The sequence below is a fragment of the Hemitrygon akajei genome, chromosome 2 (genome assembly GCF_048418815.1).
Source record: "Hemitrygon akajei chromosome 2, sHemAka1.3, whole genome shotgun sequence".
NCBI classification, from domain to species: Eukaryota; Metazoa; Chordata; class Chondrichthyes; order Myliobatiformes; family Dasyatidae; genus Hemitrygon; species Hemitrygon akajei.
This window is the reverse complement of record NC_133125.1, coordinates 147,334,581-147,349,760: the sequence shown is the minus strand read 5'-3', so window position 1 is coordinate 147,349,760 and position 15,180 is coordinate 147,334,581. Positions and strand designations below refer to the sequence as shown.

The window sequence follows — 15,180 nt, the reverse complement described above, 5'->3', positions numbered from 1 at the left end:
AAAAAAAAGCCAAATTAAATCCACTGTGATTCAATGTTGTAAAACAATAAAACATGAAAACTACCAAGGGGGATGAATACTTTTTCTAGGCACTGTATACAAGGAACAATGTAGTGGCCAATTTGACCTGTCCGCTTCATTGATTTAAATATTAGCTCTATTTGTCACACGTACATCAAAGCGTATATTTAAAATGAGTCATGTGTGTCAATGACTAACACAGCCCGAGGATGTGCTGGTCATTGACAAGAGTTGTCATGGTTTCCGCATCATAGCATGACCACGTCTCACTAACCATAACCCCTATGTCTTCGGAATGTGAGAGGAAACCGGAGCACCCGGAGGAAATCCATGTGCTCAGAGGGAGAACACAAACTCTTTACGGACAGTTGCAGAAAAAGACTGGGACACTCCTGTCTCTCCTGTGTTTCTCTCCCAATGCCCCGTTACTTGTTCACCCTCCTCCTTCCTGTTTGTCGCGGCTGAAGGGAAATCACTGTTCAGTCATTACAAAATAAATTGACTTTAAAAATGCGCTGCTCGTGTGTAAATTGTAGCACATGCAACCATGTTATGTAAAAGCAGCTCCTTTCTTTCCTGCATATTTGATACAAAGCAGCAAGTAAAGTTTTGTCACAAGTAACTGTAGTTCATGAATCTTGTTTTCCCCTTTAGGAGAGCTGTCTGACGCTATGATATTGGCCAACGCCAGCTCCCTCGGTTCCACCATCCAACTCACCTGTAACGTCAGCGAAGATGAACCTGGGTATCAGTGGTGGTACAATGGAGGGGAAATCTTGGGGCATCACCAGCTAATGGAAGGGAACAGGATTCTCATTATTCCAGTGGCTACAGCACGTGACTGTGGAATCTTCACCTGCGAGGCAACCAATCCTGTCAGCTCCGTCAGGGCAAATTACACTCTAGCTGTTCCTGGTGAGTTTGCTTTACGGATAACAATCTGGGTAAATTTCTGCAATCGCTTGCAGTTGGTGTAACTTTGAATGCAACTTGGGCAAATCAGCACTACAGCAGCAACACAGATTTGGGGTTTTCAGGATTACAGTTCAGAAGGAGATCACTGAGCCCATCAAGTCTAAACTCTCAGTTTCAGGCTCCCCTACCTACTGTGACCTTATTGATGCACCTCATTATTTTATAAGTGTCGCCAACGCTGTTCCCGCATCTTCCAGGAGAAATATGTTTAATGTATCTACCCTCTCCAGTCCCAGTAACAGCCTCAAATCTTCTCCCCTCTCTTTCCAGCTTAATGACAAACCCCTGCCGTACAAATCCTTTTCTTTGAGATACTTATCCAGACCCCTTGAGCACTAAAGTTAAATCTGTCTCCTTTATGACCCCCTAGCAAAGCAGTTCAGACCCTAATCAGGTTAGATTCTTCCAACCATCTCCATCCTATGTCTTGTTTTTACCCTACCTATCTAACCTGTCCGTACCCTTTCTGTTCTTAAGCATCATTATCCATCTGATGTCCTCTTCTCTTCCAAGGAGAACAACCCTGCCTTAAGTGCACTTGGTCTATTTCTGACACCTCTCCCCTTTCTGAATCTCTCTGCCTCCATCTCTGGGGATGAGCTGTCTACCAATGTCTTTTATAAACCTGCCTAATCTTACAGCTATCTTGACTATACTTCCCATCTTGTCATCTGTTAAAATTGCCATTCCCTTTTCTCAGTTCTTTCATTTCCACTGTTACGTACCCCGTAACTGGGTCACTTACCAGCAAAGATAGAGAGGTCTTGAAGTCTGATGATACTATTTTAACAGTATTTATTGGTAAAAATACACAAAAATAATATCAATGCAAACATACAGATACTATACATCGTCAATACTAGATCTAAAAGTGCGAGTATAATAATAATCAGTAAGAAGTAAGCTCTATCGTTGTCTAGGGGATAACGTATTGTCCGATGGAAATATCAAAAGTCACTTAGTTCATGCAGGCTGCAGCCTTTGGTTGGAGTCAAGAGAGTTTTAGAAACCTGCCAGCGTTTCCTTTTTATGATGTCGATCCTTCCAGAGTTCTGTTGGTGGTGGTTTCTTCCTAGCTAAACCATCTTCCAAGGTAAGGCCCGTCAATTCCGAGGCAACTGGAAAAGGATGCCCGCGGGCCCCCCACCGGCTGTCGCTATTAAATGCTGTCACGGGATTTCTAGCGTTTCTCCTGGTGCGTCTAAAGGGGTTGTTCCCCAGACCCCTCTTTTATCCTTACTCACGGGGTCTCAGATGTCAATCAGGTTGGGATGATGTAATCCCTCAACCAGCCCACTCTGGTCATTCCCTGAGGGCTTCAATGAATAGTACAGTACTCAATACACAATTCCGTCTCCAAGAGACAATGGCCGTTATCCGTGGCTTTGTATCGCGGAGGCCAGGACACATTCCAAACGTCTCTCTCTCATTTCCTGGGTCCCCAGACCCGAATTAATAGCGATCTTGCGATTCTCGAAAAGGAGGGGGCTACTTTGTACCCTTTGGCCCCTCAGAGTTGTGGCACGTTCGTAACACCCCCTTTCTTCAACTCGTTTTTACCATCGGTAAAAAAGAAGTAATACAGAGTCTTACAGGATTTTAGAATCTAACACAATACAAAAGTTTTTTTTTACTACAGAGTAATACAGTTATACATTCAACTCAGCATCTAAACAGTTACCGATTACATTGTCACTTCCTTTAATATCTTGACATCTTGTGCCAGGACTTAAGAACTTTTTTTAAAGCTATTATTAATGCTTTTTGAGTTAGTGATTTAGATGCATATCATATTATTACTGAGTTAAGTATTGTATGTAATGAGTTTTTGCTACAACAAGTGTATGGGACATTGGAAAAAATGTTGAATTTCCCCATGGGGATGAATAAAGTATCTATCTATCTATCTATCTATCTATCTATCCTTACTAAAGTCTTGTAGCATCAGACTTCAATTTAATAACCACCTATTTTTATTTCTTTCCTTCAGCAAACAAAACTAAAGAGTTGTGATCTTAGCTTACGTGTATACTACAAAAGTTCATACAAAATACTAATCTTTATGTTACTTTCAACCTTAACAGTCAAGCTTCCATGGGGGTTGTCTTTATTATTCACATGCTTTGTCGAAATCCCTTAAAACCGGCTTCTGCTGTTTAAAAATGGCGTCCCATTAACCCTTTTCCAGTTAATTCCCACGTGGTGAACTTGTGCCCCATGGCGAAAGAGGCTTTCGCCCGCTCCTTTCATAGGAGTTATTTTATCAGCAATGTGTTCCAAACCTAGACCATTTTCCGAATTTCCACCCAATTCTTTAAGTTTAAGCAAGTTGCGAGTTTTATCTTCAGGACCCCTCAGGCTATTAATTCTCAATTTAAAATCTGAAAGCGATCCCTCTTTGTTCAAACAGCATTCCGAAGTCTGCTTTTTCACACCCCACTCTTGAATAACAATAGCGTGTGGGGCACCCTTACATTCCAAATCAAACTGTAATTGATTTGCAGGCACCGTGTTAACAAGCCATTGTTTCGGTAGCCTGGTTGCTGCTTCTGACATCAATCCAGACTTTAAATTTTCTTCATTCAATTTGGGAACTACACTTTTCCCTTTTCCTTCAATAATAATATTCACCTCACCACCTTTTATCTCCTCACTAATTTTTAACACACCTTCGAGCACAAACAGCTGGGAACTCTCACTGCCCACTATTACCAAGGTTAACCCTTTTTTCACTGAACCAAGTCCATCTGACCCACAAGGACTGCATTCCTTTTCAACTGAATCAAATACCTCAGACTTTTTCTGAGCTCCATTACTAGGTTCAGTACCACGTGTGTCCCCATCTTGAACACACTCAAACGGGACATTTGCCTCTTCCAGGCTTTCAATACCCGTACCCGTTCCAACTTCTAAATTCCCCTGATTCACCCAGCTACTCTCTGGGCAACTCCCTTCCGGAGTAAACTCAACCCCGCAGGCTGAAACAACCTCATCTGCCAACCCAGCAGACTTCTTCAAGGTAATGGCATCCTTTTCATCTAGGACTGCCCTCATTTCATTATCGGGAACACCTTTAGAATTTTCAACTTCTTCAAACAGTTCTGCCAAACCAGACAGATCATCCATGTCCAACCCTGGACCTTTTAACAGCTCTATCTGTTTCTCATCTTTACTCCGTGCCTCTATAACTTTTCTCCTCGCTAAGGGCAGGTCTACCTCCTCTCCCTTACTCTCTTTCACTTTACTACTCTCCATTTTACCACCCTCTAAACCCTCGTGGTACAGGGTCGGTAAAAACGTCTCGGCCAAATCGATACTGGCCGGATTTAAACTGCTCTCGTTCTTAGCTGCCTTTCTCGACATGCTGCGAGTGATCGCGCATGTGGGGTAGATCTTGGAATCTAGGGGCGGGACTGCAACACTCACCGGCTGTCTCGTCAGCTTCATTGCAGACCAAACCTTACCACCGGCTAAATCATTACACAGAAGGACGTTCGCGTCAGTTCTCGAGAATTCTGATCGCACCCCCATTTCACAATTAAAACAGGTCAAGCCAAAAAATCTCCTGCCATCTTGCCTCTCCTCTTCAATCTTACCACTAGCTCCCGGCGGGACCTCTGCCTCAGCCAGCAGGCTTTCTCTACCACTCCCATGGTCTCTCTGGTAACTTTTATTCGAGGAACAGGTCAAGCCAGGAACTCTCCTGCCGTCTGGCCTCTGTTTCTCCGCCTCTGTCTCCTTCTCAGCTCTTTCCTTTTCCTTTTCAGCTGCTTCCAGCTGCTTTAATTTAATTTCATGTTCCAACCTTAATTTCTCCAACTCTAACTGAGCCGTCCCACTAGCTGGTGCCTTTTCAGGGATATTTTCCAATACCTCAGCAGAAAACACATTCTTCACAATATAATACTGAGTTATGGCCCTCCGCACCTCCCGCTTTTTCATCGACAACCTCACCTCTGCGAGGCTTAGTCCTTTTGCAATATTTATTAATTCTGATTTGGTGGCCGCCTCTAGCGCCTCCAGAGTCGGGTTTTCTATAAATTCATCCACGTCCATCTTTGCTGGTTTCCCATCTGGCTACCCGCATAACCAGATCCAGGTTTGGATTTACAAGCCCGATTCACTGGCCCCCCAATTTGGTATCAAATCCCGAGACGAGAACCCCAAGTTGTTACGTACCCCATAACTGGGTCACTTACCAGCAAAGATAGAGAGGTCCGTTGAAGTCTGATGGTGCTATTTTAACAGTATTTATTGGTAAAAATACACAAAAATAATATCAATGCAAACAGATGCCTTGTGCAGGAAGGCACAGAGTCGACTGTACTTCCTTAGAAGGTTGGCGTCATTCAATGTCTGCAGTGAGATGCTGAAGATGTTCTATAGGTCAGTTGTTGAGAGCGCCCTCTTCTTTGTGGTGGCGTGTTGGGGAGGAAGTATTAAGAAGAAGGACGCCTCACGTCTTAATAAGCTGGTTAAGAAGGCGGGCTCTGTCGTGGGCAAAGTACTGGAGAGTTTAACATCGGTAGCTGAGCGAAGGGCGCTGAGAAGGCTACGGTCAATTATGGAAAACCCTGAACATCCTCTACATAGCACCATCCAGAGACAGAGAAGCAGTTTCAGCGACAGGTTACTATCGATGCAATGCTCCTCAGACAGGATGAAGAGGTCAATACTCCCCAATGCCATTAGGCTTTACAATTCAACTGCCAGGAATTAAGAACTTTTTATTATGCTTTTTGAGTAGTGATTTAGATGCATATCATATTATTACTGAGTGAAGTATGTATGTAATTAGTTTTTTTTGCTACAACAAGTGTATGGGACATTGGAAAAAATGTGGAATTTCCCCATGGGGATGAATAAAGTATCTATCTATCTATCTATCTATCTATCTATCTATCTACAGATACTATACGTCATCAACACTAGATCTAAAAGTGCGGGTATAATAATAATCAGTAAGAAATAAGCTCTATCGTTGTCTAGGGGATAACGTATTGTCCGATGGAAATATCAAAAGTCACTTAGTTCATGCAGGCTGCAGCCTTTGGTTGGAGTCAAGAGAGTTTTAGAAACCTGCCAGCGTTTCCTTTTTATGATGTCGATCCTTCCAGAGTTCCGTTGGTGGTGGTTTCTTCTTAGCTAAACCGTCTTCCATGGTAAGGCCCGCCAATTCCGAGGCAACTGGAAAAGGACGCACGCGAGCCCCACCGGCTGTCACTATTAAACACTGTCACGGGATTTCTAGCGTTTCTCCTGGTGCGTCTAAAGGGGTTGTTCCCCAGACCCTCTTTTATCCTTACTCACGGGGTCTCAGATGTCAATCAGGTTGGGATGATGCAATCCCTCAACCAGCCCACTCTGGTCATTCCCTGAGGGCTTCAATGAATAGTACAGTACTCAATACACAATTCCGTCTCCAAGAGACAATGGCCGTTATCCGTGGCTTTGTATCGCGGAGGCCAGGACACATTCCAAACGTCTCTCTCTCATTTCCTGGGTCCCCAGACCCGAATTAATAGTGATCTTGCGATTCTCGAAAAGGAGGGGGCTACTTTGTACCCTTCGGCCCCTCAGAGTTGTGGCACGTTCGTAACACCACCAAATCTGTTCTCTGGATGAGGCTTTCATTTCCAGAACATCAGAGATGTCCTCCGTCTTCAAAGAACCTCGTTTCCCTTCCTCCACCGTCGACGTTGCCCTCACCTGCATCTCCTCCATTTCTGGACATCTGCACTCACCCCATCTCCTGCCACACAAACAGGGATAGAGCTGGGAGTTCTTCTTGTCCATGCCTACTATCCCAAGAGCCTCCACATCCAGCACACAGTTCTCTGCATCCTCTGCCATCTTCAATAGGATCCTGACACCAAATACATCTTTATGTCTGAACCCTCCCACTGCTTTCTGCAAGGATCACTCTCTCCATGATTATCTTGTCTATTCGTACCTCCCCACTAATCTCCCTCCCTACTGAAAGTGGAAGTTGTGCTACCTGTGCCCACTCACTTCCTCCCTTACATACATTCAGAACCTCAAACAGTCCCTCCAGGTGAGGCAGCACTTCACCTGTGAATCTATTTGGGTTGTCTACTCTATTCAGTGATCCCGATGCGTTCTCCTCTGCATCGATGAGACCCAGTGTAGATTAGGGGACCACTTTATCGAGCACCTTCACTCCATCTGCAACAAGCAGTATTTCCCGGTGGCCAGCCATTTGAATTCCAGTCCCTACTCCCATTTCAAGATGTCAGTTCATACCCTCTTCTACTGCCACGGCGAGGCCGCTCTCATGTTAGAGGAACATCACCTCCTATCCCGTCTGGGTAGCCTCCTACCTGATGACATGAAAATCAATTGTTCTAACTTCTGGTAGTTTCCCCCCTCCCTCCCTCTTACCCCTTCTTCCTTTTCCCACCAGTTCCCATCTTGCCTCTTCTCCTTTCCTCACCTCACTTGCCTATAACCTTCCCCGGTGCTGCTGCTCCTTCCCTTTCTCCATTTGGCCGATTATTCTCTCCTTTCACGTCCTTCCTTCAACTCTCTACCTTTTCGTTCTTTAACCTCACGGTTTCTCACTTCATCTCCCACCCACCTGGCTTCACCTTCCAGCTTCCAGGTTGTACTCCTTCCCCTCCCCCACATTTACCCTGGCTTCTTCCCCTTCCCTTTCAGTTCTGCTGAAGGATCTCAGCCCAGAATATCAACTGTTTATTCCTTTCCATAGATGCTGTCGGACCTGAATTTCTCCAGCGTTTTGTATGTATTACTCTGACAAACAGCCTCAATGTGCAAAAGACACATTGTGCAAATACAAGAAATAAATAATATTAAGAACATGAGTTGTAGAGTTATTGAAAATGAGTCTATGTTGTGGAATCAGTTCAGAATAGTGGAGAGTGGAGTTATCCATGCTGGTTCAAGGGAGCCTGATGGTTGTGGGGTAATAACTATTCCGCAACCTAAAGCTCTTGTACCTCCTGCCCAATGGTCGTGGTGAGAAGGGAGCGTGGCCTGGATAGTGGGGTTCCTTGATGATGGATGCTGCTTTCCTGGAGCAGCATTCCATGTAAATATCGATACAGGCTGTATATGTAATTAATGTGCTGAAGCTCGGCCCAAAGTTTTGAACCTCCAGCTTTAGAATGTGAAACCTCTTTAGACCATTTAGAAATACTTTCCAGTTCAGGCAGTTGGTGAGAACCCACCCATCTCCTTCCAGATCTTCATGTCCCATCTTCAGTCCTGCAATTCTTCACTTTCTTCGTCTTAATTAGGGCAAGTCGTTCTGTTGGCTGCAGACTTCCATTGATTCCATTATGTTTCTTGTGTTTGCTATGCCTGCCAGAAAATGAATCATAGTTGTATATGGTGACATACATGTACTTGGGTTATTAATTTACTTAGAACAAGACTGGACCTGTAGTAGTGTAACTTCACAAAAACAAAGCAAGAAATAGTAGAGTCAAGCCTCTGCTTTACATAGGACTTTGGATGGTGTGTTGAAATAAGGACTAGGTCCTTCTTTAACAATTATGAAAATAAGGAGAATGGTCTTGCCTCTTGCTAAGTAATACATGCAAAAATCTTTCCCCTTCCTCTGTGATTCTTCCACATCCTTCCACTTCTCTTACTTTGGCATAGTTAGAGAACTGTTGGATACTAATAAAACATAGTCGGAGTCTCAAGATGGCGCTCATGGAGTAAACCGCTTCTAGGCTTTGCTCCAAACCTTTTACGTCTTTTTAACCTACAAACACCCCTTAAACTTATTCTAAAGGGGTCTAAACATACAGAATTTTTCTTTTTAACTTTTTGAATTATTCTCAACTCGCTGAAATGTCTAAAGCAAAAGAATCGAAACAGACGAAAGAACCGATAACTTTAGAAACAGTTGTGAAGCTTATAGAAGTCAAATTTGAAGAACTGGAGAGAAAAATATTCGTAAAGTTTTTACAGTATGACGAACGTTTGAAATCACTTGAAGAAAAGTTCCAGACCCTTTCATTGGAATCACAAAAACAACAAGCAAGTATTTTGGCTCTTGAAGAAGCCGCTCTTAAGAAAGATCGTATAATCGAAAAAATACAAGAAGGGCAAACTTCGACGTCCCAACAGATGGATCGCTATAAAGTTAAAATTACTGATTTGGAAAATCGCTCTCGAAGACAAAATCTTCGGTTAATTGGGATTCCGGAAAAATTTGAAAGCGGTGATCTTACCGTTTTCTTCTCTAAATTTCTAGTGGATGTCCTGGGTTCAGAGGTACTGGATATTCCCCCGGTAATTGATCGGGCACATCGGGTTTCCCGGTTTCAGGCTGATTCAAGTTTGAAACCACGACACGTAATTCTCCGGATCCATTATCCCCATATCAAAGAACGTTTGATTCGGGCAGCTCATAAAAAAGGTATGATAACCCATCAAGATTTCAAGTTTCGCATTTTGGAAGATTATAGCCCTGAGGTTTTACGGGCTAGGCTGGCTTTTAGATCGGTTATGTCGAATTTTCACCAGAAAGGCTACAAGCAAGCGCTGTTATTTCCAGCACACTTGAGAGTCACTCTTCAGGATGGATCTTTTCGGCTGTTTAAATCGCCAGCAGATGCTCAAGGTTTCCTGGAACAATGACATTCTATCGGGCTGACCAATGTAATCTAGCCTATAGATTTGGATCTGTTATAGATTGACGTTTGGTTTTTTTTTTGGATACGGTTTACATGTATTTCTTACATACGGTTAAAGCTTTTTTTTGAACGTTGAAAATAACTTATTAGGGTTTTTTCTTCCTTTTTGCTTTTCTTTTTTTAAATCGATATACGCTCTCTTTTATACTTTTAACATTTGAATATTAAGATTGGGAAAAAAATAAAATAGCGTTTCTTCTTCCCGACAGACTTCAGTGTTTGGAGCGTCATAACTGTTTTGATGTGTTTGAAAGTTTTAAACTTTCATTTATTGTTTTAATTCTTTTTTTTAACCCTTTTGTTTATATACATTTATAACACTAATTTTATATTTTTAACTTTTGTTATATCAACCCTTTTTTATTATGTGGGTTGTTTGTATTTTTTTTAACTTTGTTACGTTCGAGTTGCCGTCTTGAGACAAGGGGGTAATTTTAGTATTAGATCGCTCGCTTGCCTCTTTTTGGCTTTTTTCCTGGGGTTTTGAGGGTGGTGGGAGGGGGATTTTTCTTTTTTCTCTTTTTTTCGCTTGCTTTTTGCTTAGTTTTATTTCATGGGCTTATATGAAACTACAAAAATGGCTGCAGTGCTGTGACTTCCGGTTTCCCCTTGAACTTACTTCCTTCTTCTGGGTTCATGAGTTCACTTTTCTTTCAAACTTATGTGTTAACTGTAATATATATTGTCAATATGGATAAGACTATTAACTTTGTTTCTTGGAATACTAATGGTTTAAATCATCCGATCAAACGGAAAAAAATATTCAAAGTATTCCATAGAATGAATGCTAATAGATAGATAGATAGATAGATACTTTATTCATCCCCATGGGGAAATTCAACATTTTTTTCCAATGTCCCATACACTTGTTGTAGCAAAAACTCACTACATACAATACTTAACTCAGTAATAACATGATATGCATCTAAAATCACTAACTCAAAAAAGCATTAATAATAGCTTTAAAAAAAGTTCTTAAGTCCTGGCAGTTGAATTGTAAAGCCTAATGGCATTGGGGAGTATTGACCTCTTCATCCTGTCTGAGGAGCATTGCATCGACAGTAACCTGTCACTGAAACTGCTTCTCTGTCTCTGGATGGTGCTATGTAGAGGATGTTCAGGGTTTTCCATAATTGACCGTAGCCTACTCAGCGCCCTTCGCTCAGCTACCGATGTTAAACTCTCCAGTACTTTGCCCACGACAGAGCCCGCCCTCCTTACCAGCTTATTAAGACGTGAGGCGTCCTTCTTCTTAATGCTTCCTCCCCAACACACCACCACAAAGAAGAGGGCGCTCTCGACAACTGACCTATAGAACATCTTCAGCATCTCACTGCAGACATTGAATGACGCCAACCTTCTAAGGAAGTACAGTCGACTCTGTGCCTTCCTGCACAAGGCATCTGTGTTGGCAGTCCAGTCTAGCTTCTCATCTAACTGTACTCCCAGATACTTGTAGGTCTTAACCTGCTCCACACATTCTCCATTAATGATCACTGGCTCCATATGAGGCCTGGATCTCCTAAAGTCCACCACCATCTCCTTGGTCTTGGTGATATTGAGACGCAGGTAGTTTGAGTTGCACCATATCACAAAGTCCTGTATCAGTTTCCTATACTCCTCCTCCTGTCCATTCCTGACACACCCCACTATGGCCGTGTCATCAGCGAACTTCTGCACATGGCAGGACTCATGTAAGGAAGGTGGATAGTCAGCGGTTGTTTAGGTTTTGGAAGGGCCAACAGTATCACTCAAATTCGCAAGCCAAAGTGAGAGGTGTTTCTATTTTTATAGACTCATCAACTGCTTTTATACATCATGAAACAATTTCAGATCCGCAAGGTAGATTTTTGCTTATTACTGGTTTACTTTTTAATCAAAAAGTTGTTTTAGTTAATGTTTATGCTCCAAATACTGATTGTCCTGAATTTTTTAAATGCTTATTTACATCCTTTCCCAATCTGAATCAATATAGATTGATAATGGGCGGGGATTTTAATTGTTGTCTAAACCCTTTGATGGATAGATCCAAGCCCACTCAAACTTTTCCGAATAAATCGGCTTCTCTTATTAATTCTTTTATGATTGATTCAGCTATTTGTGAAATTTGGCGTTTTTTACACCCTAATGACAAAGAGTTCTCATATTTTTCCCATGTGTATCATAATTACTCAAGAATTGATTACTTTTTCATTGATCAGCATTTACTTACAGATGTTATGGATTGTAAATATGACTCTATTACTATATCTGATCATGCACCTTTGAAGTTATCTATTAAGATGACGGATTCATATATTAGTATTAAAGGTTGGAGGTTTAATCCTGTTTTACTGCAGGACTCTGACTTTGTCAACTTTATTAAACAGCAAATTGATTTGTTTTTCTCAATAAATTCTACAGCAGAGATCTCTAGTGGAATTTTGTGGGATACTTTTAAGGCATATATTCGTGGACAGATTATTTCATATTCTGCTGGAGTTAGGAAACGAACTAATTCTAAAATATTAACATTAGTTGATAAAATTAAGGCAATTGACAAGATCTACTCATTGACCCCTAGCAAAGAACTTTATAAAGAAAGAGTGGAACTTCAAATGGAGCATAGTTTACTATTATCCTCCTCGATTGAAAGTCAGTTAATTAAATCGAAAGCTCAATTCTATACATATGGAGATAAGTCTGGTAAATTACTAGCTAACCAATTGAAAATTGCTTCGGATAAGCGACAGATTACTAGGATTCGCAAACAAGATGGTACTCTGACGATCGATCATAAAGAGATAAATAAAGAGTTTCAGTGACAGGTTACTGTCGATGCAATGCTCCTCAGACAGGATGAAGAGGTCAATACTCCCCAATGCCATTAGACTTTACAATTCAACTGCCAGGACTTAAGAACTTTTTTTAAAGCTATTATTAATGCTTTTTTTGAGTTAGTGATTTAGATGCATATCATATTATTACTGAGTTAAGGATTATATGTAATGAGTTTCTGCTACAACAAGTGTATGGGACATTGGAAAAAATGTTGAATTTCCCCATGGGGATGAATAAAGTATCTATCTATCTATCTATCTATCTATCTATCTAAAGCCTTTCAAGATTTTTATAATTCCTTATATCAATCAGAATGTACTAAGGACTCTTCTATAATGAATTGATTTTTAAGGAAATTGAATATTCCAAAAGTAACTGTTGAGGATAGTGTATTTTTGGATACACCTATTACGGAGTCTGAAATAGAAAAGGCTATTTTTTCAATGAACTCGGGTAAAGCTTCGGGTCCAGATGGTTTTTCTGCAGAATTTTTTAAATCCTTTTCTTCCATACTTTCTCCTTGGCTTTGTAAAATTTTTAAAGATGCATTAAGTATAGGCAAACTACCACAATCTTTTTATGAAGCTTCTATTTCTTTAATTCTTAAAAAAGATAAAGACCCTACTGAATGTGCATCCTATCGGCCTATATCTTTGCTGAATACGGATTTTAAGATTTTTAGTAAAATTTTGGCTATTAGATTAGAAAATATATTGCCTCGGATTATTTCTGAGGATCAGACTGGATTTATTAAAAATCGCTATTCATCTTTTAACATTAGAAAATTAATTAATATTGTTTATACTGTTACGTATTCAGGCAACAATAAATATAGATGAGTTAGGCAAGGGTTTTTATAACAAATAACACGTTTATTAAACACTGAAAACAAACCCCCCTCAAAAGTAAACAAACTCAAACATGACCGGAACTCAGCTGCTGGGCAGCTGCTCAAACAGTTCTTAATAGCTTTGCAGTCCCAAACAGTCTTTAAAGCGGTATTGAAAAAAAACAGTTCTTTAAAGCGGTATGCCGAAAAAAAACAGTTCTTTAGAGCGATATGCCGAAAGTTCAAAAGCTCACAGTTCTTTTAAAAGGAGAGACTTTTTAAAGCGATTTAAATTCTCTTCCACGTCGATGTCCTTCGATTCCCCGGCGTCGAACTTTCCCACGTCGAATTTTATTAAATATAACGGCTTAAAGGTACTGACCGCCCTTCCACACTATTCTCAATCTCCCGCTATTTCCAGCGGAGACTAACACGAGAATAGTCAACGAAATCCTTCCGAATGAGGATCAAACAAGGTCGAAATCAATCCACCGTCGAAAATCGATTCTCCTCGATCTCCATCTTCCAAACTTTTCTTCACTCTCCATCAGCAAAGAAACCGCTGGCAGTGACCTTTTAAACTTTAGGCATTATATAAAACTTCATTTTCCAACTAAACTGCGTCATCACATTAAATCACGCAGTGACATGAAGTCATCTTGGCAAATCCAGCCACGAACTGCCCCACCTGACAGGGTGGGTCTTCCTTTTATACCCTGTAGAAAAAAACCTGTCACATGACCTCTACTGGCGGGAAAATGACATCACTCCACCATCACAAGACCATTACCTCAAGTCCAGTATAACTTCAACCCCAGTCACGTGACAAGGGTACCACTGTCACGTGTCACGGGTACGTAACAATACCTCTTCATCTAAAATCCCAGAATGTGTCATTTCTTTAGATGCCGAAAAAGCATTTGATAGAGTCGAATGGTCATATTTATTTAATACATTGCAACATTTTAATTTTAGTTCAAAATTTATATCATGGATTAAATTAATATATCATAAACCTTTAGCTTCGGTCTTTACCAATAATCAAAAATCCCCTTTTTTTCAATTATTTCGGGGTACAAGGCAAGGTTGTCCTTTAAGCTCTTTATTATTTGACATTGCTTTAGAACCCTTGGCTATAGCTATTCGTGAATCACCCAATATTTTAGGTATTACCCGTGGGAAGATGATGTATAAGGTATCATTATATGCGGATGACTTGTTATTATATATATCTGACCCTGAAAGATCTATTCCTGCTATTTCTTCTTTGCTTGCTCAATTTAGTAATTTTTCTGGATATAAATTGAATTTTAATAAGAGTGAACTATTTCCATTAAATATGCATGTTTCAATTTATAATCATGTACCATATAGAATTGTTACAGATTATTTTACTTATTTAGGTATTAAAATTACTAAAAAACATAAAGATTTATTTAAAACTAATTTTTTACCTTTAATAGATCAAATTAAGCAACTTGCTAATAGGTGGTCCCCACTATCTTTGTCTTTGGTAGGCAGAGTTAATGCCATTAAGATGATGATACTAGCTAAATTTCTATATCTATTTCAAGCATTACCAATTTTTATTCCTAAATCTTATTTTGATATGGTTGACTCTAAAATATCTTCGTATTTGTGGCAGAACAAAAATCCTAGACTAGGTAAAAAATATTTACAGAAGCCTAAGAAGGAGGGCGGCTTGGCTCTACCAAATTTAAGATTTTACTATTGGGCAGTTAATATACGGTATTTGATATTTTGGACACAAGAATCGACTACAGTTGCTGGCCCACAATGGGTAAATTTGGAATGTAAATCTGTGCAAGATTTCTCATTGATCTC

General features: G+C 40.5%; 1 protein-coding gene across 2 annotated transcripts in view; it reads left to right on the top strand.

Moving 5' to 3' along the window:
* The window catches only part of LOC140716663 (uncharacterized), an 80,994-nt gene that overhangs the window by 36,235 nt on the left and 29,579 nt on the right, over positions 1–15,180 (top strand). For both annotated transcript variants that reach the window (XM_073029485.1, XM_073029491.1), the window contains exon 3: positions 676–936. In XM_073029485.1, coding sequence (XP_072885586.1) covers positions 676–936 — 261 coding nt within the window. The remainder of the gene's footprint in view (positions 1–675; positions 937–15,180) is intronic.